We start from the raw sequence: 27,265 nt of genomic DNA, 5'->3' as shown, positions 1-27,265 counted from the left end.
ACACCCTCCAGCTCGTCCCGGGGCACACCTTTACGGTGCGCAACGGTGTGTCTTCTGAATAAATGAAAATGATTTAACACAGTTGTTTATACATTTAGCAGCTCTTTTTATTCCACAGCTGAGCTGCTAAAAATMACAGATTTTCTTTTCTGGATCTCTGACAGACGGACTTCAATCTCTGAACTCGTAAAGTTCTTATTTTTAATTTTCGCTGTCATTTTCATGAATGAACACTTCCTGATATCTGAGGCAGGAAACACAGCCTTATATGGTGTTTTTGGGGTGGTAATTATGCTAATCTCCTCTCGCGTGCACGAGCAGCTGGATAGAACAGGTGTAAATTACGCAGCTCATTTACACACTTCTCCTGAAGATAGAAGAGTTTGTTGAATCTGACGTGGCATGTTCGTACGAACCCTTCGTACGAACAAAAGTAAGAGAAATTTAGGATAAGAATACCAACATGTTCTTGCATGAGGCCCAATGATTACTTAAGATTTAGTCTCAAATCCCACACAGATCGACAGCATCACAAATAAAACACAAACAGGAGCAAATATGTTTTCAAACCTAATTTCATAGTAATAAGTTGATATTTTAAGCAAAACTAGCTCCTAACTGTGACACAATATGAAATATGTTCACCTTCATGTTTCCAGAAGATGGCTTTGTTTAAAATGACAAAATGCTGAGTTGATTGTGTTTGTTACTGCCAAGTAAAAGCTATTTATAGTGGGTATTGTCCTTGAAAGGTTAAGTTAATGTTGCAGACAAGACTTTGTGTCATTGCCCTCCTCTCTCTCCCTCCCTTCCATCTGTCACTGCATACTATCTAATATTAAATCTTCCTGCTCTCCTCCAGGTTCATGCTATCCCGTTGCGCTCCTCCTGGGTGATGACGTGCGCCTACGCCCCTTCTGGGAACTATGTTGCCTGTGGTGGCCTGGACAACATCTGCTCCATCTACAACCTGAAGACCCGTGAAGGAAACGTGCGCGTCAGCCGTGAGCTGGCTGGACACACAGGTAGACCTGACGTATCTGTTAGCTCTGTTTTATTTATCATTAACTGCATTTTATAAAATGTCAGACAGATCTGCCAGTAAAGCATATTTATATTATTCTGTGTTGAGCCTTAGGAACAATAAAAAGCAACGCGTTAGTAAAATTAAGTTTTTAAAGCATCACTCATCAGGTAACAAACTTGAGGATTTTAAATTTGTCTGAAATGTCACTCCAGCATTGAACTACCCCTGCTGTTGTTCATCATTTAGCTCTACCACATGCAACTTAATGCATTCATGAAAAGCATACTGTAATATTTCTATTGAAACACAATAAACGGCTCAAATGGCAACTATAAACATGTTACATATAAAAGGACAGCTGTTTGTGAAAGATAATTGATCATAAAGCTAAGATGCTGTATTTTCAAGCACTTCGCATGTTTTGCTGCAAATCAAGATTTGAGTTTTTTTTTTTTTTGCACAAGCTTTCTGCAAAAAATAAGTCAAATGAAACCCATTCATTTTTTTGTTTATGCCCTTGTCCTAAGCCGTGTTTACTTTTAAAATATTCCAGTCCCGTAGTTTAACTTTTTTTTAATTGAAATCAGATGGTTGGCGAAGCTTACACCATTACAAACTAATGAAAGTGTTGAGTGCTTAGGCAAGGAGCATTCATCTGATCAGTGTCACATGATGCAGGAAGTGTGTCAGCATTTTAGTTCCAGTTCCCTCACTATAGGGAGGGGTATGTACACTTTACCAACTAGTAATGGATGAATTATGGAAGCAAGTCACGAAGCAGGAGATGCCCTACAGCTTCTTTTCTTTTTGCGGTTGTGAATTAGTCGATTCATCTCCCCCACATCAAGCTCACATCGCCTTCTCTGTGGGTGTGATGACTGTGTAGAGTAAGACCTCTTCTTCTGCAGAGGGAAATGATTACATCTTTACCTTGCGTTAATATGGGGAAGAAGAGGGAAAAAAAAGTCAATCAAAAGGAAGTAATCAGTGCGTTTCATTTGGTTTAGGTTACTTGTCCTGCTGTCGTTTTCTGGATGACAACCAGATTGTCACTAGCTCTGGAGACACCACCTGGTGAGTTCAGATACTGCACCCCATACAGTTTAATCCAACATCAATATAAATACCTCAGTAATTTGATTTCATCACTACTTTTTGTATTATATGGTATTTACATTAATTCTAGTTTTGCAGATCACTACTAACGTACAGTTTGTAGGTCCTGGTCTACAGTTAATGACTCTTCTAGTATGTTGTGAACATGTTTCGTTTTCTGCATTTTCTTTCAGTGCTCTGTGGGACATCGAGACCGGTCAGCAGACAACTACGTTTGCCGGTCACACCGGCGATGTGATGAGTCTCTCTCTGGCGCCCGACACCAGGCTGTTTGTGTCTGGAGCCTGCGATGCCTCGGCCAAGCTCTGGGACATCAGAGAAGGAATGTGCCGACAGACCTTCACTGGCCACGAGTCAGACATCAACGCCATCTGTGTACGGAACCACGCGCAAACACAACACTGCTGCATACAAACCGTCTTAGCGCCAACCAATCTTTAGGGCTCCTGTGCGCTTCATGGCTAATGTGCAGGTAGCCGCTGCACATTAGATGCTGAAAGCTGTGACAGGTCTATCGGCACGTGAAGAACGTACAGTTTTGAAACCTGCCTACCATGCAGGGGCAGAAGTGGGCAGCGCCGTTTACTGTCAATGAGTTGTTTTAAATGTTAAGAAGCATCCTAAAATGTTTCCTCGCTCTTCCTACAGTTCTTCCCCAATGGCAACGCTTTTGCCACGGGCTCAGACGACGCTACCTGCAGGCTGTTCGACCTGCGTGCTGACCAGGAGCTGATGGTTTACTCACACGACAATATCATCTGCGGCATCACCTCTGTAGCATTCTCCAAGAGCGGCCGCCTACTCCTGGCTGGATACGACGATTTCAACTGCAACGTCTGGGACACGTTGAAGGGCGACCGCGCAGGTAAGCTATAGTTCAAAAAGATGGGGCGGTGAAAACTAAAAGGAGAGGTTTTTCCTGTTAAGCTTGTTGATTTAAACTATCTTTAGCTACTATCTACTACTGTATATCTACTTTTAGCCAATTCTATAATGAAGTAAACAAAGCATCTTTGACTATTTAAAATTCTGTCAGCTTTTATTTAAGTTCTTGTTAAAAAACGTATAGAAAACATAGATGTCGAATCAGATTTCTTTCACCTTTAACCTCATTTTTATGTATTTAATTTTTTTTTCCTCAGAGGTTTAGTAATAAGTTAGGCTGAGAGAAGTAAACAACAGAATCTGTTTTGGTGTTTGTCGTTTTACTAATGGGGGCAACTAAAACAACTAAAAGTGAGCGTTGCTGTTACTTCCTTGTTGGAAAATTTAGCAGCTATCTCTGCTAATCTCTCTTTACAAATCTACTCTGAAAGAAGCTTTTACAGCATGTTAATGTGGCATAGCATATTAAAATCACAACCTACACTTCCTAATAAACAGCCTGCACTCTGACACAGTCAGTAAATATCATAGTTTCTGTTGAATTATCTGAATGTGAAGCACGTCTGGTCGTATTTGATGAAGCGAAAGGAAACATACAGTGGTTTCAAATTAACCGTGTGCAGAAACATCCTGTTGAGGATTTGATGTTTGTTTTGTTTTTTGTTTTGTTTTTTGTTTTTTGCATCAGTTGCTAATATTACTGTAAATAAAAAAGAAGTGTATGGTGAAGTTAATGTTTTTACACTGTACACAGTTTGTTTAGTGGCGTGTCACCAAACAAAGACGTGTTTGTTCTCCTTTGGACTCTTGTCATAAAGTTTTACACACGCCTCTCCTAAACGTCTAGTAGTTGATAGGTCATGTACTTGTTAGAACTTCCAGACAAAGCAGTAAGCTAATCCAGAAAACCAAATAATAATAATAATAATAATAATTAAACCGTTATCTTTTAAAGGTACCAATGTCAGAACTTCACTTAGGTTTTGAATTTGTGTTTAGCCAGGGGGTAAACTCTGACAAGAATATGGTGTTGTCATTACACAGCTTTTATTATTATTGAGCTTAAGTTTCGGGAGCGTTCAAATCAAACAAATCCAACAGATGTCCTGTTAGTCCTGTTAGTTTTAAAGCTGAGCTTGATCTCCTCTGATCACAAGAACCTTTCCCTGAACAAAACCACAACATTATGTGCTTAATTTATGCTTTTATTGAGTAAAAGTCTTAAATTCTGATACCATGTTTCTCATAAAATATTCTGTGTGCTCTTCTGTTTGTCAGTGTTCATAATTTAAAAATCGTATACGCAAATATGACGTCTGATCAGAGTCGGTGCTGTTTGACTTATTCATGCTGTAGACTTGATAATTGGTTTAAATAAGGTTCAACCTTTAGCCCATCTGATATCAGATTTATGTCACAAAAACCATCTTCATTTCAAGTCTTTTGGTGTGTAAATATTAATAAAAGACATTTGAAAGAGTGTCACCCCTGATCCAGGTCTTAAGACCCTGTGACAACATAAATGTGTTAAATACTGACATCTTTAAAGTTAGGGATTAAAAACAGCACATCTCATCATTACATAGCTGTTCTAATTTTAAAAAAAACAATCTCATTTGTGCTAATTCACTGACATGTTTTATTCCCTGAAGCTCATTAACTTCAGAGCATCTGAATGTCGAAGAAGTCATTTTCACTTGTTGTATTCAGTGTAAAAACGAAACTCTTGTAATTTGCAGTTTAGTGAAAAATGCGATCCTACAACCTTTCTCCTGTTTCTTCCTCATTCATAACATTCTTTCAGGACTCGGTGACAGAGAGCCGACAGTTTTAAGTGGCATTTTACTTTAGAAATGAACACTCATAGTTTGTACCACCCAGAGAACCTTGTGTGGTAAATTAAAAAGGTGCTCAAAAAGCGCAGTAATTATTTACTTTATTTTGTAGAATGTGAACGCTACACTATTCATAACTGCCTTCAATGTATTCTGTTTTGGAGGTCTAAAAGAAGTTGTTTCTTCACATCACTTAGGTTTTCTACTAAATATAAGTTCAGTCAACCCCAAGCTTCACTGTTGCTCCATAGTTTTGCTCAGAGCCTAAAAGACACACTGCTTATATATGACGTTATTCAATATGTATAGTTTTGATTGTAATGGAATCAGAACTGTCACCTGTACAAACATCTATGAGCACAGGTGATGAAAGTTCATAGGCTCACATTTGAAATGTTTAGGTGACAGCTGCTGCTTCTGATTTAAAGATTCTGCTTTTTTAAATCGAGCACGTTTGCTTAAAAAGCACCGGGTTTGATATCGTCTCCTCTCTGCCTTTAGGTGTCCTGGCCGGTCACGATAACCGAGTGAGCTGCTTGGGTGTGACCGACGACGGCATGGCAGTGGCAACAGGGTCCTGGGACAGCTTCCTCAAGATCTGGAACTAGAATTTGAAGGTAAGTTGTGGCATCACACCAGCTTCATAGATCCTCATCTAGAATTTGTGTTTGCTGCCCTCTGGGTGTCGGACATGAAAGTGCAACACCGGAAGCAAAGTGAAACTAAACGTCTTTTTTTTTATGTTTGTCTTGTTGTTCTTTTCTAGATGGCATCCAGACTCCAAAGTTGAGTGCAAGACCATTCCAACATCACAATGTTCAATTTTATTGCATATCCAATCTTTTTGAGAAACACCATGATACTGACTCCAAACACACACCCTCTCCAAAACAACAACAACAACAAAAAAAAAACTATCAAGGGCAAAAATTCTCTCCTCCTGTCTCTTTCTCATTTTAAAAGAGCACAACTGTTTGCTACTCATTCAGCTCAAACAAAAAGGACAAAACCGAGAAAAAAAAGTTTAAGGAATTTAGTGGTTTCAAAGTGGACCGGAGGGGAAAAAATGTGCATTCCTCCTACAGTGGTCTGGGATTGTAATTAGTGGAAAAATAACTAAAAAAAAACCATGTCCCCACCCTACCACTGCTTCATTACAAATGTGTCCTGCGTCCTCATTATGCACAGGTCTGAGTGAAGGTTATTACACGACAGTGATCTAACTCTTAATAGCTTTTTGACCATGTTTATTTTTGTTTTGTTTTTTTTCTCTGTTTTCATGATGATACTTTGTTGACGAGAGATAGATCAGTTAACTGTCAGTTAATGCTTATAATGAGGATCAAAGCTTTGTTTTGTTTTCTAGTCTTTACACGTTTTAGAGAATTGTTTTTTGGTAGAAAAAATAAATCAAATCTCCAGATCGTGACCTTTTTATTTTTCTTTTTTTTTTTTTTTTTTTTTAAGTCCAGCTTTATCCCACCAGAGAACAAAGTGAGAGAATTCAGCTTCAACAGGGAGTCCTCGAGCCACATCTGGCCCTTCTGTATATTTAGCTCCATGATACTTTACTGTTTTTCTTTTTTCCAGTGTAGTCCACAAGATCTTTGTTTGCACAAAATTAAACTTTGCATATATAGGATATTGTCTAAAGAAAAAAAAAGTTAACTAACCAAGCACATGCTGTTTATGAAAATGAATGCTCGTTTTTAAAACGAAAGAGAAAAAAAACACATTTTAACCATTCTTACACCTTTCTGTCTGGTAACAGTGTAGAATAATTAAATGAAGATTAACCCATCGGGTCATAATCCACCCTGCCCCCCCCTTTTTTATTATCGTTTTATTTTTCCTTTTTTTTTTTTTGTTCCCAGTCTTCTAGTCTTTTTTTATTTTTTTTCCCTGGTTTCTGTTGCCCGTGGAGCCGGAGATGTGATTCGGTTGAGTAGGGACTACTTCCACTTTAGCCTGGTTGCAATCCGGACGTTTTCTTTTAACAGAGGTGCCCATTCCGTGCTTGGAAATGCAGTTACTACTCTGTGAATGACATGTTGTATAAATCAATGTTTGAAAATAATGATATTGAAACTTTTTAAGTTAAAAATAATAAAAAAAAAAGATTTTGGTTGTCTGCCATGGGTGGGTTATCTCTTAGAATCGCATGCTGTAGAATTGCTTAAAAGGTGCATATGGAACTAAGTCCTTTTGATGTTTTACTTTAAGAAAATAACCTGTTGGATATATCAATACAATGGTATTTATATTTTTCTTTCTACCTTTTTTTTTTCCTTTTTGATTTTGGCTACTCTGTGCATACAGGATTCAACTGAAATGTCAAAGCTATGCACTCGAGAAGCAAAACCCTGCAACATTAAAGGTTACTCGGTCCACATTTGGGAGGAATTCACAAATTTTAGAAGTAACGTTAAAATGCTTAAATTGTACACGCGCGCATACATTCATCCGCCTCAACATATAAGCCGTTCAAATGGAACAAATAAATTTTCATTCCTTCTGTAGCAAACAAAATTCCATTTACAGAAACATTTTATAACAGGTTTTTCTTTTTTTCTTCTTCTTTACTAGAGAAAGTTTTTAAAAAATGAATAAATCTTGCAGCATCTGAATGGCAGAATTTTTCTGTTGTTCCCTTGTAAACAAATACGCTCTTTCTTTTTAAGCAGTAGTAACTTTTTTCTTCTTTTTTCCCCCCATTTTGTTATTTCTCTGCAACATTCTGTACAAAGAAAATGTGCTGTAATTGTGCGTTAGGCCTGGAGTTGGCAAAAAAAATAAAAAATATTAAAAATTAATTAAATTCCTTTTTTCCTTTTCTCTTTCTCCATCGAATAACTGTAGAGCTCTGCAACCCCCCCTCCCCCTCCCCTCACCCCCTGCCTCCACTGTTCCCTTTTCACCTTTTGTATTTAATTTTAAAAGTCAGTCAGTGTACAACCGAAAGCTGGATGCAAGATAGAAACTATATTAAAATGTACTGTTATTTAAGATGTAATAAAAAGCAGTTTGAGATGACCTACTGTGTTGAGTGTGATTCACTTAGAGCGATTCCCACTGAAGCTAGAATGTTGCAGACTGTTTGGTTTCCTTGTAATTATGTTTAAGTCAAATAAACAATTTCTTATCCACTGTTGAATCAGCCTGGCTCGTCTGTACATGAAGTTGCTCCTTGTTGTCTGCGTGTATCTGTACAAATCATTTAAAACTCTGCTTTTGTGTTGAGACGGACTTAAACTGCACCCTAGAATTTATGGAACTGATGTTTGTTGACTTCATCTTAAGCAAAGACTTCAAAAAACATGTCGAAATAATCTCTGCTCTTTTTTTTTTTTTTCACAGATAGGTCCATATGAACAGAGACCCTGTTTTCCTAATTTTGGTTCTGTACTTTATCACAATGAGTTTTGAACAAAACATTTCAGACTGTTTTAATTCATTGGGTTGAACAAAATAATCATTGAAATGTGAGAACTAAAGCATTAAAATCCCATCATTTCAGGGGCTCAAAAGGACCCCCTTATCCTTGAAACAAAAGTACTGTATTCATGTGTAATACTAGAAATTTAACCCTAAAAATCATCCATAAAATGGGTGGTAATATACACAGGTTATTGATAAGTTTTTTAATGCTTTTAAGCTCGAAAAATGATCGTATTATACTCGAGAGCGAATTATACATGAATAAATACGGTAATATGACAAAATTAAATAATTGTAAAAAATATTCGACTTCCTTGCTTTGGCTTTATGTTTCAGCTCGTTGTCCATCTGTGTTACAAAACCCTGATTAATCAGTTGGGCTTGATTTGAGGCCACGGTTTGTCTCTGAACACCTCAGAGTTCAGTTGTTTCTGTCCTGTCATCAATAAACACTGCCTGTCTGCCATGTTTTACGGATGATGTGATATTTGGATCTTCATTATGTTTTTCTTTCCATCGTTCATCAGTCAGTTCTTCCAGAATTGTCCTGCCTATTTTTAGCTGCAAGTTTGTCCAATCTAGCCTTTTTATTCTTGAGGCTTATGGGTGGCTTGCACCGTGCAGTGAAGCCTCTGGATTTACTTTCATGCAGTCTTCTCTTTATGGTAGATGGAAATTATTCTGCAGTCATCCACCACTGTGGTCTTCCATGAATTTCCAGGTCTTTTTGCATTGATGAGTCTAACAGTGCTTTTTGTTTTCTTTCTCAGGATGCATCAAACTATATTTTGCCACTCAATTTCTCAGTTTTTTTTTCTTTTTTGTTCCTATTTTCTGAGCTTACGGAGAGCTTGTTTCACCTGCGTGGAGAGCTCCTTTGACTGCATGTTTCTGCGGCAAAATCTTTCAAATGCAAGAGATTTAAAAAAAAAAAAGAAGAAAAGCTGGACCGTTCTGACTTTTTTTCCCCAGATGTGTACAAGAAGCTGCTGTGGACAGATAAGGCTAAACTAGAACTTTTAGGTCGTCAAGGAAAACACTTTGCCTGAGGCAAATCTACCAGAACACCAAACCCACTGTGAAGCATGGAGGTGGCAGCATTATGCTGTGGAGTTGTTTTTATTTTTTATCAGCAGGGCCTGGGAAGGATGGATGGAAAAACACACGACAGGAACTTAAAATTTTCGGAGGTTTGAGACTCAGACTAAAGTCCACCTTCAACACTGGTTTAAGGAATGGTCCAATTAAAACCCAGACCTCAATCCAAGTTTGATTGTTGGACAGAAGCAGCATCCATCCCACCTGAAGGAGGGGGAGCTGCAGCAGTTTGATCCTGAAGAACAAACAAAAGTTGTGGTTTTAGAGACTCAACTGTTAAGAGGTTTTTCAAAGTCGCGGGTTTTGGGAGCTAATTATGTATTTTTGAACATTTTAATCACGAGAGCCAGTCATCTACAAAAAGTTGTTTTATCTGAGAGAAGCACTCACGGTTAACTCTCTGTCCTGTGCTGCCCTCTGCTGGACAAAACGAGGCTGTTTCAACCGGATTCTGAAAATTACAGTGTTTTAATACAACAATTTGTTTCATTTTCACTTTGGTATGAATTAAATTGAATTCATACCAAAGTGAAAATCAAATAAATAAATAAACAAACAGAATATCTTACCTGTGGTCAGGTTAGTGAAGCATCCTGTTTTTTTAAACAAAGGCTTAAAAACAAATAGTTGTATTAAAACACTATAATTTTCAGAATCCAGTTGAAACAGCCTTTGTTTTAAAAAACAGGATGCTTCACTAACCTGACCACAGGTAAGATATTCAGTTTGTTTATTTATTTATTTGATTTTCACTTTGGTATGAATTAAATTCAATTTGTTTGATTAGATTTCAATTAGATCTGCTTTATGTTTAGTGTCCTAAAAGTTCATGTGTTGTTTTACCTGTATGAATAGTGTTTCATAATTGGCAATAAAAGGTCAACAATTTTTTTATTTTCTTTTTTCGATGCCACATTATAAATCTTTAGATTCTCTATATTTTATTTAGTCATAGTATATTTTTATTACTTGTTACAGTGACTTTTTATCTTGTTTTTTTATGTAATTTTAATTCCTAGCCCACTGGGATCTAATGAGCCCCTTGATTTAGTCTATTATGTTCTGATTTTATTTAACCATATTTTATTCCTATTTTATTATTATTATTAATATTAATATTGGTAGTAGTATTTAGTTTCCTGTCTTTGTTTGGGTGGGTTCTACAGCTGTTTTTGTCTGGCTACACACCATTTTTAACCCGGCTGACGAAGCGAGTTGTCGGGTGGGCGGAGTCTGGATTCCAAACACACTTCTACCCGAGTTATCGCCCGGTGAATTCAAAAGGATTGGACCTTCGCTCTCCAGCTCTTCCAATCTGACGTCACCGGCGGTCAGAGCACCTGATTGGTCAGTCGGGATCAGGAAGTCATGGGCTGACTGTTGACAGCTCCTGTGCCGAAAGAACATGTTGTAACTTAAACTCTCCGGCGAAATAATCCTTCACCAGTCTGCTGCCCTTCTAACTCCAGTCGTCCCCCGTAACGTTTTGCCATAAAGGTACAGTTTGAAGTCGATCTTTTCACGCTCCGTGTGTTTCGCTTGACTAAAACCGGCAGCTTAGTGTTAGCTAACATAAAACTAGCTGAGCTAATTCACCTGGAATATTCTACAGTTCTTTACCGGTCGGTCTACTTGTCGCAAACTTTAGACATGTACCAATTATATATGCTAGGAAAGGAAAGGTTACTGAAAACTGTTACATTTACTATAAACGTATATGTAAAACTAATACACTAGCATGGAGAAACTTTTTAAAGTCGTTTAACAGAGTTAAGCAAATGCTATATAATTCTTGTCGAAGTAAAGGGACATCATTTTATGTTTGAATTAATTAAATGAAACACTTTTTTTACGGTTTGTGCACTATTTTAAAGTAGCTTTCATCAGTGTAGCATGTTTTTTTTATTGAATTGCCGGGTTTCTTCTTCCCAGCCTGACTTCCAGAAATGGACGGCGGACCGGAAGCTGTTCCTTACTGCTGCGCCACCTGTGAGGGAGGAGAGGTCCCGGGCCGCAGCCTGGGTCGGCTCTACAAGAAGAGCCGCAGCCTGAGCACGTCGTCGGCCACCACCTACTCCGAGTACAGGTGATAGATTGTGACACAGTTACAGATCAGAGACCCATCAGGGTGGCCAGCTGTTTCTCTTTGTGTAGGGATAACAGTTTAACTTCCTGTCTCACAATTTTCAAAATAAATCACTTTTTTTTTACATAATTTGCAGAATCTGTTAGTGCTTGGACTGATGTCTCTCAGCTACTGCCACACCAAATCTTTGCTTGTGTTTTGTAATATTGACTGAGTTACATCCATGTTTGTGTTGACTATTATAAATTAGCATTTGTGGTCATCTTTCAATCAATTCCAAAATTGGCTGTAGATGTACATCCAATTATTACTTTGAGAGTTTCGTTAAAATCCGATTAATGATTCTTCAAATATTTTGGTATCGAACAGGGTTGACAACAGCAGTTAATGTTTTAAGCCAGTGGTTCCCAAACTTTTTATCTTCTGACCCACAAAATATCCATGGCAAAAACTTGTGACCCCAAATATTACTGGTCTGAGTACACGAACTTRGTTAKTAACCCTAAAAACACAGACTTTTTGACAATCTAAACAGCTTATACACAAATATACTTATTTTTCACTTATTTTGTGTTTTTTGTAATAATTATAGGGAAAATATCACATCAGCAATTATTTTATTACCCTTTAAATTGTTTTCTGGAGATTATCCAAGGTGCTTCATGACCCATAATTGGGTCCCAAGCCCAACTTTGGGAACCAAAGTGTAGTAGTTCCCAAACTTTTAGCTTTTGACCCACAAAATAGTACAAAACAGTAGCAGAGACCTGTGCCCCCAGATATTTTTGGATGATAAACATTTGTATCAGGTCAACTAAACAAGGGCACAGTAACAATTTTTTTATACTACATTTATCCATTTTAAATACACTAACCTCACTCCTTTGTAACAACTAAGGCAAAAAATGTAAATAATTCAGAAAATCTTTTCAGGACCCCACCTTGATGTTCCCCAAATTTGGGAAGCACTGTTTTAAGCAATAACCATGCACACTGTGCAGCACTCACAGCATGCACTTCGGATAGCTTTTAGCTACCACCTTGCCAAACTTGAACTCCGCATTTACAAAACTGACTAGACTGTAGCCATCTTGTTCATTCTGAGATCAGTTGCCTGTGGCGCCCATTTTGAGTTGAGTCGTTTCCTAAAGTTAATCGGTTGAAGGTGCATAACTAAGGATTAGTGTCTGAGAGTTTCATTCAAATTCACCCACTGGTTCAGGGGATATTTTGCTAACAAACACACATAGACACAGTTACATGATTCATGGCAGCAGGTGTTACAGTGTTAACACACCTTTTAACTAACATTTTTCTACTGGCTCAGAATAATTTGGTGGTAAAAAAAAATTAAGTTGCATTATAATAAAATGTATTTGTGACAATCTTGCAGTTTTAAAAGTCTAATCTTATCTTTTTTTTAGTCTGTTTATTTCTTAAATTAGACACTTTAAAAAATACATTGCCTGCATTGTTAAATGCTCCACAAAGAAGCGCTTTGTTCCACAACTGGTCCGGTTGGATCAGGTCACCAGAACCTGCGGCACACGAAACTCGTTTACTAAAGGTGGTGAGCTGCTCATTGTCATGCAGCAACAACAATACAGCGTTGACAGGTAATTACCAGACTCTGTCCAAACCACTTCCCTGTTCAGCTGTTTGCAGGGCTTTAGAAACAGCCTTGCAGCACCTTTGGACACTTGAGAAATGTGCATGCGTGGGTTCAGTTCCTGCTGCTGTTACAGTAATGAAGGAGATTTAAGCCTGATGTTGTAAATCTTCAGTTTCTGCAGCTTTGATAAGGTTTCTCACACAAGGGGGAAGTAATTAAGAGACATGCTTGTCGAAGAATCTAAAATATTAGCTCAAATCATAGTTCAGTTTAATCTTAGTGACTCACTTTGGGTTAATTAACAGGACGGTGACCTTTTAGAGATACGAGGGAGGTAACTTCCTCAAACATAAAGGTTTTGTAAAAGTCAGTTTTTGCCCAACATTGTTATTTTTTATAGACTATTTAAAGGAAAAAGGGAACAAACGTTTGTCATTTAGTCTTTGGTGTGGCAGACTGCAAGTTCCCAAGGATCCAATTTCAAATTGCTTTTTACTCTAAAAGAGTTTTAAAAAAAGGTTGGTAAACCTATCCTTAGATCTCCCTTTTCTTAAAGTTAGAAAACAAACATTGCCTAACGTCTGTCTTGATTTATTTCTGGTTTTTGTTAAGAAAAAAAGAAATCTAAAATTGTAGTTTTAGTTTTATTCATTTATAAAGCACCCTTCATACTAGAAGCAGCTCAAGCTACAAAATTATGCACAATAAACAAACCCATTTAAAAAAAACAGCAACAACAATAACAACAATACAATAAAAACAATCACTAAAAAATTGTAATGATCAGAAAAAATACAGTTCAACGAATACATTTAAAAAGATCTGTCTTCAGCCTGCTCTTAAAGATTGCAACACTCTCTGCAGCCCTCACATTTTCAGGCAGACCGTTCCACAGACGAGGGCCGTAGTACTGAAGAGAAGCCTCTCCGTATGTGTGTGTTCTGACTCTTTGAACTGATAATAGTCCAGTGCCAGAGGATCTTAGGATTCGTGGCAGTTCATAGGGCAATAACAATTCAGCCAGATAAGGTGGTGCAAGATGATTAAGACATTTAAAAACCAGTAAAAGAACCTTAAAATCAATTCTAAGATGTACAAGGAGCCAATGCAATGATTTTAAAACAGGTGTAATATGAGCCTGCCTTCTGGTCTTGGTTAGCACACGAGCAGCGGAGTTTTGCAACAGCTGCAGACTAGACAGGTTTTTCTTAGGAAGACCAGAAAGCAGTGCGTTACAATAGTCTAAATGACTAGAAATAAAAGCATGTATCAAAATCTCAGTATTGGCCAAGGACAGAAGAGGGAGGACTCTGGCTATATTTTTCAAATGATAAAATCCTGTTTTAACAGTCTGTGTAATATGTGGACTAAAATTAAGCTCAGAATCAAAAATAACACCCAGATGTCTGACTTGTTTGGAAGGATGAAAAGACGCAGCTTGTAATTTTGAAATTATCTTTTGATTTTGATCCTCCAGTCCAATGATTAAAACTTCTGTTTTGTCTTGATTAAGTTCTGGGCCATCCATGCCTTTATCTCAGAAATACATTTAAGAAGTACAGCAATTGGCTGGGGGTCATCACGAGACATGGGAATATATAGCTGCGTGTCATCAGCGTAACTGTGGAAGCTTATTCCATGACTCCTGATGAGCCCGCCCAGTGGCAGCATATACAGATTAAAAAGTAAGGGACCTAAGACAGACCCTTGGGGGACACCCTAGTTGGCCTCATGGACCTGAGAGGAGCAAGTATTCATATTTACTAAAAAAGATCTATCTAAAAGATAGGAGCTGTACCACTGCAGAACAGTACCTGAAAGGCCAGCCAAAAGTTTTAGTCTATTTAAAAGAATTTGATGGTCAACTGTATGAAAAGCTGCACTCAGGTCCAATAACACAAGGACTGAAAGTTTGTGTGAATCCAGATTTCACCTTAAATCGTTTACGATTTTTAGTAGGGCTGTTTCTGTACTGTGATTTGTTCTAAAACCAGATTGATACTTTTCTAAAATACCAGTGTCATTTAAAAAAATATTTAATTGAATAAATACAAGTTTTTCTAAAATTTTGCTTAAAAAAGGTAAGTTCGACACAGGTCTGTAATTATTAAAAACACTAGGATCTAGATTACTCTTCTTCCTTCTCTGGCAGGAAGTGTCGAGCTGCAGCGCTGGTGATAATTATCTGTATTAGGTCCTTTTTTAAGAAGATTACTCAGTAATTTGTTAGCGTTGATTAGAAAATCCTAAGTGATGTTGCTTTAAGAACATCAGAGTGTGAATTCACTGAATCAGATTAAGAGGATTTGCTGTCTGGATGATGTCTGCATTTGTTCCATGAAATCTCACTATAGTTGACCTTTCACCCCTTAAACGGTTTTAACTAAACCTTTTTTTTTTCCACTTTTAAAAAAACCTGCTTCATCTGCAGATCAAAATAAATGGTTTTCTTTTCACTGCGACTATCAGCTCCTTCACAATAAATACATTTAAAGGGTTAAAGTTCATGCAGTTTTTATCACAGTTCAATGAGCATCAAATTTTAAATGTTTTTCTTGTGAAAATGTCAACAGATCGTGAACTAAAAGTGAAAAGCTTTTCACAAAGTCTCGTGGTGACTCTGCTGGTTCGTAGTCTGATCGTTGGTGTCGCAGCGCCTTGCAGCCTTGCTTTTTGAATTTTAAAATTCAGACATAATGTACAATTTATTTCTCCAAATAGTCACAGAGCAGTTGAGAACACTGCCAACCGTTTCTTCCGAATTGTTCAGAACTTGTGACGGAAGCCAAAAGAAAGTTGCACCTTTCGTGTTGTTTAACCTTTAAACGCCCGATCCCCAGCTGCTTCGTTTTGTCTAAAACGACGGTTTTGCTTCTTCTCTCTTCAGGAGGACTCAGTCACTTCACGGACCGAGCCCCGTCACCACGTTTGGCCCGAAAGCATGCATGCTCAAGAACCCTCAAGCTGTAATGTGAGTATTTTTAACACGCATACTGTGTCATGAGTCAGTGTTTGTGTGTGTGTGTGTGTGTGTGTGGGTGGGGATGGTATTAACCGCAAACCTGGAAACATTAAAGCCACGGGATTTTGTTGCTTTGAGGTTTTGTTGGGTCTGACCAAAAAGAGAGAAATACTCTAATTATTGTTTCCTCACTTTTTAGCTATGACACTAAAAGATCTGATGGTCGCTAATTACTGGTTATAAGCTCAGTATTTTAAATCAAATAAGCAGTGTGTTTATCGGTGTAGTTGTTCTTACATGTGTTTAGATTCTTAGAAGGACGTCGGATTCATTTTCTCTACCTGCTTTGTCCTGTTTGGAGCCTGTCCAAGCTGTAATGGTAAAGGAGGCTATTAAAGAGAGACGTGCAACTGTGCAGCAGTTTACAGTCTAATCCAGGGTTATTCAACAGGCGGCCCGCGGGCCGAGACCAACGTTTGGCCCGCCCATTGGTTCATTCATCTCTTAAGCCCAAACCCCTGGTTTTCTACTTTAATTAGTTCTTTTAGTTAAACATAGACATGTTTGGTGTCTACAGAAACATCAGAATCTTGGCTACAAGCTGGTAAAAACCATTTCAGTGCACACTCAAGAAAGCTAAAAATACAAGCAGTCAAATATAAAAATATAAAATTGGTTTAAAAAAGTTGACAAGTCAGAGATGTCAGAATATTATTTGTGTTAAATAGGAGGCAGAATGTGTTCTTTTTGTTTTGATATTGTTTAATTAGGATTATTTTTATAGGGTTCTGTATGTTGTATTCATGATTAAATACAAACTATTTCAAAGGTAACAGATCTTTGTAATACTTGGTTTATTTACATAATGACGTTAATTGCTGGATGTTCGGCCCCTCAGCTGTTGGTCTGCAGTAACTGTGGCTCCTGAAGCAATTTAGTTGAATAGCCCTGATCTAACCTGTAATTAAGGGATTTTAGAGAAAACACACGGAGGCCTCAAGTGAACATGCAACCTCAAATCGCACCTTTTTTTTTTACTCTTAAAAGTACATGACAACATGTTAGTGTACAAACATAAACTATAAGTTTCCCAATGATTTAAAAATAGTTTTCGGAACAACAACAAGAAAAGAAACTAATATAAGAACGTGCATTTTGCTGGAGAGGAGAGCCACATGGGACATTATGCATTGTTCCAAACTTTTGTTTTAAATGACCAAAAATAGCTTCAATCATGCCTTTTTAAAAACCTTCAGAGAGCACCGTACGGTGAATAACATTAAGACTGAATTATCTGAGAAATGTCCACATTTGAAACAAGTGGAATAAAGTCAGCCTCTGTGTGTGTGTGTGTGTGTGTGTGTGTGTGTGAGAGGGAAGCAGGTGGAACCATGAGCTTAGAAAGATGCAGGGTTTCTAACGGGTGGGAATCTTTTACTATCTTACGATTCGATTCGATTCAAAATCTATTTCTTTCACTCAAAACTCAATGTGAGCCCATTTGTCGTGTTCCTAAAGTGATTCATCTTCGTTTTGCAAATTTTGTACACAGTGAAGCTCCTGTCAAACTCATGACTCATTCATTTAAAAAAAACAAAATGAGCCCAAATCTTTGCATTCAGTGAAGACAGGGGTCAGTTGAATCTCCCTTTCCTCCAGTTTTGTAGTTTTCTCTTTGTTTTGGTGCTTTCTGCGCCTGCATTCCTTCCAGAACCAGCTCCATGTGACGTCAGGATGGTTACACAATGTATATATGTGTAAACATCCTGACGTCACATGGAGCGATTCCAATTTAAAACGATTTTTTTGGTGCAGCCCTAGTTTCTAGGGTCGGGCCAAAGAGGAGATATGTGATGCAGTTAGAGAGGACACAAGGTTGTTGGAGGGAGATGGAGGAGAAGGACTCCTGGTGATGACCATGAAGAGGGAACAGCCGAAATACTACGATCAAAATAGTTTTCTTTCTTTAGTTTAAATTCACAAATAGAAAAAAAAAAGATTCTCAATTTAAGAGTTGCCATATTCAAAACCTGATGTATCCGGAGCATTTCTGTTAAACTCACAGGTTTCTCACTAAAATGTCCTCACATCCTCTTGTGTAACTTTCAAGTCTGAAACAAAAACCTGAAAAACCCCAAAATGTTATGTCCCAAAAAATAATGTCACATAACCAACTGCCCTGCATGTTTATTCTCTGCTTATTGCTTTAAAAAAAAAAAGGTAAAGCGTACAGAAAATATAAAAGCTTCATTATTGCTACAGTTTTTATTAAATTCTTGTAAACCTTCGGTTCTAGTAGGTATTAATCTGGTATATATTAGTTGTTTTCAAATATTAGTTGTTAGAGCCGTTTCATGTTGTTTGTATTATTTCTACTTGTGGGCACTAGAGGGAGGAAAAACGCTCCCTGTCACTTGTTTCCACACCCAGTTTAAGCCAGGTGCATTAGTGCTCAGGTGTGATGACAGTGACAGAGGCAAACAGTTTTGTGACCGTGTGAAACGTGTGAAGCGTGTGATCCATGAACTGTGTCAATGGATGTACACTGGAACCTAATGGAACTTTGAAATGGAGATAAAGAATGGATTATATGGAAAATAAATGACACATTTTTTTAATCAAGGATGATTGAAGAACACTCCTTTTACAATGTGTCAAAACTACCTGTAAAATTGTCATACATATGGACAGGCTTTAAATGGATTAGCTGGTCCATACATTAGGACAATCCTTTATGGTAATAAAATATGAGAATTAACATGTTTATACAAACTTTGCATTATTTTTGTATATTGGCGCTAGTCCTAATTATAAGCAAACAAGAAAGGCATTCAGCCTGGTGCACAGAGAGAGTTCCATCACAGCTGATTTAATTATCAACTTAAATGTATTCTGCATGTGCAGCCATCCTCTGAATTTGAATATGAAATGATAAAAGAAATCCACTCACCTGATGAGGCTGAACACAGCCTGACGTTACAGCTTAGTTGGCGTGTAGAACATCGTGCTCCTTTTTGTTACATTAACAAATAACGTATCGCATTTCTCTGCATCACCAAGCTGCGTGAAACGTTTCATGTGTTCAAGTCGTTGCCGTTCACCCGGCACGTCATCTCTGACTCACTAGAGAAACAGAAAAGTACACTTTATTGTTTGCATCTATGTGGTCACCTAATGTGCACAATCAGTTATTTTGGGTGCGTTATTCCAATTTCAGTGTTGAGCAGGAGTTTTAGACAAAAATCATGTCAGAGTTGCAGTCGTTTTGGCAAACCTTAAAACAACATCACGTGCGATCAAATATAAATACTGATTAAAAGCAGCAACAGAACAAAACTGCAAGGTTTAAAATCTACAGTCCTGAAGGAATGGGTTTTTAGACTGGCCTTTAAAAAGAGGAGGAGTCCAAGTTTCTTATTTGGGGAGGCAGTGAGTTCCAGAGCTGGAGAGCCTCTTCATGGTTGTGAGGCGGGCAACAGGAACAGGGAGGTGGAGAGATGAGGCAGATCTGAGGGAGGAGGATGGAGGTCCGATAAAGATTGTGAACAGCTTTAAATGTGTACTGAAGAATTTTGAATTCAACACGAAGTTAGAACGGTAAGTGAAGCTTGTGATGAATAGGGGTGATGTGGCTGTAGGAGGGGGTTCTGTTAATTCTGAACCAGATAAAAATTTATGAAGGGATTCTTTGAAGGGATCCATGATTAGTTGTAACATTAGACTTGATTTGATAAACATTGTAGAGGAAAATGCCTCCACACTCCTCAAAACTAAAGTTATGAGGAAATCACCAGTTCTTTCTATGGGAAGAACAAAAACACTTCTCCGTGTAAATATGAGAAAAACACAATAATTTACCGTACTCAGTAGTTCCAAGTTTTCTAAAATAAATGATATTTATTTACAGAATAAAACAAACTACTTTATACAAATTACTGTGAACAATCAGAGCTTTTATGAGTTAAAACATCCACAAAAATCACATACGCGTCCGTACTACTTTATGTAAATATGACAACTCAGAACAATAAACGTTAGGTTTGAAATCTTAATAAACCAGATGTTTACAGGCACATACTTATATGACAAGGTTTTAAGCTTAAGAAAAGTAAGAAAGGAGTAGGATTAGTTTAGTTCTAAGAATGATCAATTATCAAAGTGTGAGAAACCAGAACAACACAGCGGATCACTTGCCAATGCCTCAGCCCAATTTCGGAACACTTGGTCAAAATATTCAGCTTTACCTTTTGGCTGGTGTCGACTGTCAGGTAAGCCCAGAATGGTTTGCGAGTAAATAAAATGGCTCCATCCGTGTTAAAATATATTTTTAGAACTTAACAAAACTAAACAGCCTACAGTATTTTTACAGTCTTTATTTTACAGTTAAAATATATGTTTATCAAATAAAGTCTAATGTTACAACAAATCAGGGATCCATGTAAGAAAGACCAAAATAATAAAATTGCAATAAACATGGGAGGTAACAAGACTTTGGACAAGGATAACAGTAGCATGAGGTAGACAATTGATGCTGACCTGATGATGGTATTGATGTGGAACTGAAATGATAGAGTACTGTCGAGGATGACACCCAGACTCTTAAACTGAGGGGAAGATGCAATATCTCATGATTTTCTCATGAAAGTCATGCGGTATTTGTAGAATGGACCGAGTAGCCATATTGGATTGGTTGAATTAGATTGGCTCCAATAGGTAATCCGTGCATCTGGTGATTATTTCCTGAACATTTCATTGAAATCTGTCAAATGGTTCATGAGACATTTTGTTAGCAGACTCCCAATAGTTAATGTAAAGTTAAAACTATAATCTTGTGCAATCACTTAGAGTTTGGGATATGTGTTGGGGATCAGCCCCAGCTACTATCACACCAAACCTTAGGTTAATAGATGGAGTTGTTACTTTGAGGACACTTTGTCATTGTTTTTCTTTCATGTACTTCCCAGAATGACCGTGCCTTGTTAAATATTTTACAATCCCCAGCACACCTTGCTCCATGGGTTGTTACCTGTCCACTTTACCTATTGTCATACAAACTGAGCTGCGCGGATCTATAAATGTTGCATTTAGTCACCGAGTTATGAAAGACCCATGACATCGTCTAGTTAATACCTGAGCTAACTGACCTAGTGACACCCTCCATTCACATAAGTCTGTCTTTTGCTTCACTCGATTTGAAGGATTGGCTTCTTTAATGCTGCTAAACGGGTTAAAAGTTGTAAAACCAGGCTATCTTTAAGACCAAATGTCTCAAAAATGTTTTTTTTTTCTGCACGTTTTGCATGTATTTCGTTTCGTTGCTGGGGGCAATGCTCACCAAAGACAAAAGTAAAATAATTGCACTTAAGACTTTCCAAACCCCAAACACGTCATGTCATTATGGAAGGTACAAGTAATGTCGATGACAACAGTCCTTGTTTTTCTGCTATTGCTTCATGCGGCAATTACTTGAGAGCTTTTTTTTTGTAAAGAAGCTACATCAACCTGTAAACACCTGAGGCCCGACGTGCCGCTAAGTTTTCTTTTAACTCAGTGGTTCTCTCACATATTTAGAGCAGTCATTTATCTGCTCCATAAAAACTTCATATTTTTATAATTTACAAAATCAGCCTTAACAATATACTACTTGACTTTAATTAACCAACGTATATTTCTGTGTGCAACATTTTTCCTTGCAGGGAAAACACAGATTCTTCAGCACTAATTAGACAAAAAAATTAGTTTTACTTGTGTTTGGCACCTATAGTATAAACAGCTCTGCACTGTCTCTTAAATAAAGAACTATGTGTGCAAATTGACTTGCTAAGGACGTCGTCTCTTTAGTTTTGAATACTTTATTTAAGATGACAAGCTCAAGTATACAGAGACTCACTTATAAAATGAACTGTCCCTTTTTAAAACTAGATACCGCATAGTGGTAACAAAATGACCCCCCGCACGCACAAATGCACCAGAACTGAGAAGTCTTTATTACTAAAAAATGTCTTGCTACTAGGTGCATCCCTAAATTGTAGTGGTTTAGGTGGGGGTCCTTTTATTTATTTATTTTTTTATTTTGGGGGGGGGGGGTCATTGGTTGACCTGATGGACAGCCCCTCATCAGAGCTGAACAACAAAAGAAATCTGAAGCTCCTATGTTTAATAGTTTTTGAGCTATAACCATTTTTGTTGGTCCAGATACCCCTTTTTCAGATTAACTGGGGGTCTGGGGGGTGCGGGGTGGCACTGATTGGTGGGCCTGATGGATAGAGCTTCATCAGAGCTAAACAACAAAAGAAATCTGAAGCTCCTATGTTGAACAGTTTCTGAGTTCTAAGCATTTTTGCATGTCCTGACACCCCCTCTTTGAAAGGAGCCCCCTTTTCAAATATGGGGTCTATTGTCAAACCGTTGGTTGGCGCAGTGTAGTTTAGACTCATCTACAGTCCTGCCAAATTTCATGTTGATTGGTCCAACCGTTTTTGTGCTACGGTTGACCAAAAATCACTGGAAAAAAAAAACAGTACGAAAACAATATGACTCCCACTTACGCTTCGCGTGCGGGGGTCATAATTAGTAGGGGTGTAAGAAAATATAGATACACTGAAATATCGCGATATTTCATTTCCCAATACTGTATCAATATTCTAAAGCCCTGTGTCAATTTTTAATGAAGGTTTAAAATGTCGACCTTCTTGCCAACCTTTCATTTTTATGTTGTAGTTCAGCCTCTGACCACTAGTTGGCAGCAGTGAGCCAGCCATTTGGCTCCTCTACCTCTTGAGTGCCAGAGAGTAAGCGTAGCATTAGCATTGTAAGTAAACATTAGCTTTTTTTTTTGCTTTCTTTTTCAGTAAGAGGTTTTTATTTAATAGAATTTTTGGACAAAAAAATCACAATATATCGCAACATATCGCCTTGCTTACAGTATCGCAATATATCGGGATATATCGTATCGTGACCCCTCTGTTATGATATGTATCGTATCGCCAAATTCTTGCCAATACACAGCCCTAATAATTAGCAGTAAAAAGAGCTGTGAGAAGAGATTTTTATATTTCCTCTCAGAAAAACAGCATTTATTTTTTATTTAGAGTTAAATTTTGACTGTTTTTCTTTTTCTTTTTTTTTTTTTTGTTAATTGTGTTGGTACAGTCGGTACATGATAAACTGAACCACAGTTCGTCATGCACATCATCCTAACACTCATCGTAACACAATGTGAGGAAGTTGCTTCAAACTGTCACCAAGAATAAATTCATTCTTCTGTCATTTCTCCACAAAGATCATTTTAGCCTAAAACTTTTGCATGGCGAGGTGAAATTTAAATTCCTTCAATTTAAATAGCAGGTTTTAATTCGTCTTTTTGCAAATCAAAAGGGTTTCTATTCAAATGTATCATTGTATTTAAAAAACAGTTTAACTTGGTGACATTTGAAGACTTCGTATTTGATTTCTACCCTGCAGAACACTGCCTCTGTGCTCCTTGTTCTTATTTTATGATGTTTTATATCATGCAGCTTTATTGGATTTCTCACCGCCCTATCACTAATTAATTTACACCTCAACTATTGTCCAATCAAATTCGATACCTGAGGATTTCCTTACAGTAAAGCGGGCAACAGGAAGCTCGTGTCCACCCTGCTGTTTTCTCATAAAGCAGAAATAGACTAATCAGCACAAACCAGTTTGTTTCCTCCCCGTAAATGGGCCAAATGAGATCATTCAGGTAAAAATACCTTTCCTTTGCAGTAACTGCGCAGATGTAAAAGCAGCTGAGACTGTATTGCGTGAGAGAGGCACACCTGTCCAACAGGGATAGCCCTTTTGCTGAAACAGGCGAGTGTAGCTCAGCAGAGGGGCGGGGCCTAAGTTGTCGACAACCTTAAGAAGGGAGAGCTTTACCTCAGGAGCAGAATGCACGAGAGGCTTTAGTGTTAAGTCCTCCCAGGGACAAATATAGCCACAGCGGGCCCAGTTCTCAGGGTTTTCCCAGCTGATCCTCGAGGCCTGATTGCAAACATTCAGCATCTTGACTTTTACCACAACGAGTCTTCTGTAGCCGCTTTAAAATGTGCAGCATTTGAGAGCTGTTAGAGGCAGAGTAGAGTCAGAACCATTGACCGACCGGGACAGAGCATCGTTCTCCAGCTAAGTCGGCGTGAAGAAGCATCTTCTCTGGGCAGCCATGAAGTTTAACCAGTGTGTCGTGGAGGACGCTCCAGTGAGCCACAGTGACAACAAAGTCTGGAAATGGTGAGAAACGTCTCTGTTTCTTTATCAAGGGGGGGCTCAGGCATGTTTGAAGGGTCAGCCATTAACTGGGAACCGGATCTTTCAAGAGTTCTTGAACTTGACTTTTAGACTTGATCTTTTTGTTTTGGATCATCTCACCTGAAGTCTTAGTCTTCAATTAGTCTGCGGTGATGTGTTGGTGCGAGTGTTTTTATCTCAGGCTGGATGGACAGAACAGGGTGGCTGGATGAAAGGAGACAGGTGGTCCGGGTGTGGATGCTTTGAGGTGGTTCTGGAGCAGGAACTGGTTGTGAATAGATCAGAGGATCACCGCTGAAACGCTAACAGAGCTTTTGTTTTTTTATTTCCTCTGATGCAGCCGAAGGTCGCTCTGCTCACTTTTACACATCTGTTCCTGTCTGAGTTCTCAGAAACCGTTTCTCTACGCTTGATTGGGCTCACTCCTCTGTGGCTTCACATGAGCTCGCGTGATGTCAGCGGGTGGTTTTGTGGATGGGGAACTGGATGTGTTGTAATTGTGTTGCTTTTAGGCGCAAGCTGCAGTCGCAGAGTAAGACTTTGCATTAACAAATGTGTTGAAAAACAGCAGCTTTTTGAAGCCTTTAAATACTCGTAAAAGTACTTCAGGTCGGTTTATTAAAGGTGTTGCTCCAACACAACTCGATGCATTAAACAAACTGTATTAAAGTGTGCGTTAAATGACCAGCTTAAACACATAAAACTGAAGCGACAACATGACCCAACTGCTGAGTTAAATACCTAAAATAATGAAGACTTTCCTTTCATCACTTCCTCAATCCTCTCATTTAATCTTAATAGAATCACTTTTGGAACAATACATTCTGCACAGGTGATAAACATCTTCAGCCTGTTCAAGATGGAACAGGTGATTGAACCTGCATGAACTTGGTTTCAGAAATGTTATGTACTTTCTCAGTCAGCTTTTATTAGTGAAAATTATAAGATGTGTAGTAAAAAAAAAAACTGAAGCCTGTTTCACGTTACATCACTTATTTCTTTAAACCTAAAGAACTCATTATCATGACCGACTTGTGACATGTATTAGTCTGAATGTTCATTTCTTTTACCGTGAATATACAAAGACTATAGATCTGCATTATTGCATAAGAAACACTGCAACAAACTTCTGTATTAAAAATAGACTCAGTCGTCTGTAACTAATGAAAATAAACAGACTCCCTGATTGTACAGGAAAGATTCGAGCCCTGCAGCTCCGTTTTCCAGTTTTAACTTGTTTCTCCTTTAGATCTGGTTATTGGTCAATTTATATAAAAAGACTTTTCATGACTTTTAATTCGCCCTGACCCCGCGTGACTTTGTTATTCAAGAAGTTTCAGGAGATTTTAAATAAATAAAAGTTATTTTTTTGGAAACCTTTTTAGATGTGTCCTCACATTTTGAGGTTTGGTTGTGAGGGAAGAAGCTGCAGACGGCGTGTGAGGTGAATCAGACTTTAATCTGATGCGTCTGATTGGCTGGAATCAAACAGGATGAATCTTTAGTTACTCAACAGCTCTTATGTCAGGCTGTTTAGAAGTGTTTGCTCTAACTTAAACCTTTTATTTGTTTATTTCCTGTGAAAATCCTAAAGTTTTCTTTCCTGTGTGTGTTTTCAGGCACATTCAGGATCCCGCCAGTCAGAGACTGACATGGAACAAGCCGCCAAAAAGTGTCCTTGTCATCAAGAAGATCCGAGACGCCAGCCTGCTCCAGCCTTTCAAAGAGCTCTGCATCTTCCTCACAGAGGTACAGTTTGCCTCCCTGACACCTGCAGACGGTTCGACATCAGCTTTCACTTCCTTTTAGTGCAACTGGTGACACCTTTTGTGTCGCCGCAGGTGAAAAACATGATTGTTTACGTCGAGAAGAAAGTTCTGGATGACCCGGCCATTACGGGAGACGAGAACTTTGGAGCCATATCTAAGAAGTTTTGCACTTTCAGAGAAGGTATAAAATATCCCGATGACTCGGCGCTTAAATATAAACAACAGGAATGTTAAAAATCTCACTGCTGCTAATGTTTTTCAGATTTTGATGACCTGTCTAATCGTGTGGACTTCATCATTTGTCTTGGTGGAGATGGAACGTTGCTGTATGCATCTTCACTCTTTCAGGTATTCATCCAGGAGTTCTCACAAAAAAATAAAATAAAATAAAGTTTCCGACTGAAACAACAATCCTCTCGTTCTGCTTGCAGGACAGCGTTCCACCAGTGATGGCCTTTCACTTGGGCTCTCTGGGCTTTCTGACGCCTTTTAAATTCGACACCTACCAGACTCAAGTCACCCAAATCATCGAAGGTACTGAATGTTCTCGAACCTGTCGGCCTCAGGCACACATTCTTGCTCCGTTTCGCAGGAGCCGATGATGACACGCGCAAGCAGGTGTCAGGAACTCACACATGCTGTGCTTGTGTTGCAGGGAACGCCGCCATCGTCCTGCGGAGCCGCCTGCAGGTCCAGGTCCTTAAAGAGACCTGGGAGGAGAAGGACGCCGTGGACGAAAAGGGGTTCATCCTGACAAACGGGGAACATGAACTGAGTCGTAAAGCCGTGCAGTATCAGGTAAATGAGTGTCTTCAGCCATAACTATGAGACTATTAAACTAAATGTTTGGTTGGTTCTCAGCTTCTTGCTTCAGGTTTCAGTCCAGCTAAGTTTAAATACTCTCATGATGCAATCATGTATGGAGGACCGAAACTGACATAATTAGAAATAAAAGCAGACATTAATAAATGGACCAAAAAATAAATAAATACACTTAAAATGCACCAATTCAATTAAGAAGAACTTTACCTCCATGTTTTATAACTTAAATGACCTTCGTATTTATTTTACCAGCTTGGTTCCTATAAATAACTTATTTTAGAAAATAATTTAAATTTTACTGTTTTAAAAAAAAATTTCTTTTACTTGTAGATGCATTTGTGTCT

General features: G+C 38.2%; 2 protein-coding genes across 3 annotated transcripts in view; both read left to right on the top strand.

Moving 5' to 3' along the window:
• LOC106518944 (guanine nucleotide-binding protein G(I)/G(S)/G(T) subunit beta-1) overlaps positions 1–8,014 on the top strand; it is a gene marked incomplete at its 5' end in the record, with an annotated part of 40,597 nt that extends 32,583 nt beyond the window's left edge. The window contains 6 exon segments of the mRNA XM_014010394.1: positions 863–1,025; positions 2,035–2,101; positions 2,317–2,518; positions 2,792–3,008; positions 5,365–5,480; positions 5,630–8,014. Coding sequence (XP_013865848.1) covers positions 863–1,025; positions 2,035–2,101; positions 2,317–2,518; positions 2,792–3,008; positions 5,365–5,471 — 756 coding nt within the window. The 3' untranslated portion in view covers positions 5,472–5,480; positions 5,630–8,014.
• Positions 8,015–10,680: 2,666 nt separating this feature from the next.
• Positions 10,681–27,265, top strand: part of nadka (NAD kinase a) — a 21,467-nt gene continuing 4,882 nt past the window's right edge. The window contains exons 1-8 of one of the 2 annotated variants that reach the window (XM_014010390.1): positions 10,681–10,896; positions 11,332–11,485; positions 15,985–16,068; positions 25,950–26,079; positions 26,172–26,280; positions 26,362–26,447; positions 26,531–26,633; positions 26,755–26,897. In XM_014010390.1, the coding sequence (XP_013865844.1) occupies positions 11,346–11,485; positions 15,985–16,068; positions 25,950–26,079; positions 26,172–26,280; positions 26,362–26,447; positions 26,531–26,633; positions 26,755–26,897 (795 nt within the window). In that variant the 5' untranslated portion in view covers positions 10,681–10,896; positions 11,332–11,345. Of the gene's footprint in view, positions 10,897–11,331; positions 11,486–15,984; positions 16,069–23,963; positions 24,313–25,949; positions 26,080–26,171; positions 26,281–26,361; positions 26,448–26,530; positions 26,634–26,754; positions 26,898–27,265 lie in introns of those variants that run through there. The other variant, XM_014010391.1, reaches the window with a different exon arrangement.

Source organism: Austrofundulus limnaeus, unplaced genomic scaffold, assembly GCF_001266775.1.
Source record: "Austrofundulus limnaeus strain Quisiro unplaced genomic scaffold, Austrofundulus_limnaeus-1.0 Scaffold68, whole genome shotgun sequence".
Taxonomy (NCBI): Eukaryota; Metazoa; Chordata; class Actinopteri; order Cyprinodontiformes; family Rivulidae; genus Austrofundulus; species Austrofundulus limnaeus.
This window is presented reverse-complemented; position numbering and strand designations above follow the sequence as displayed.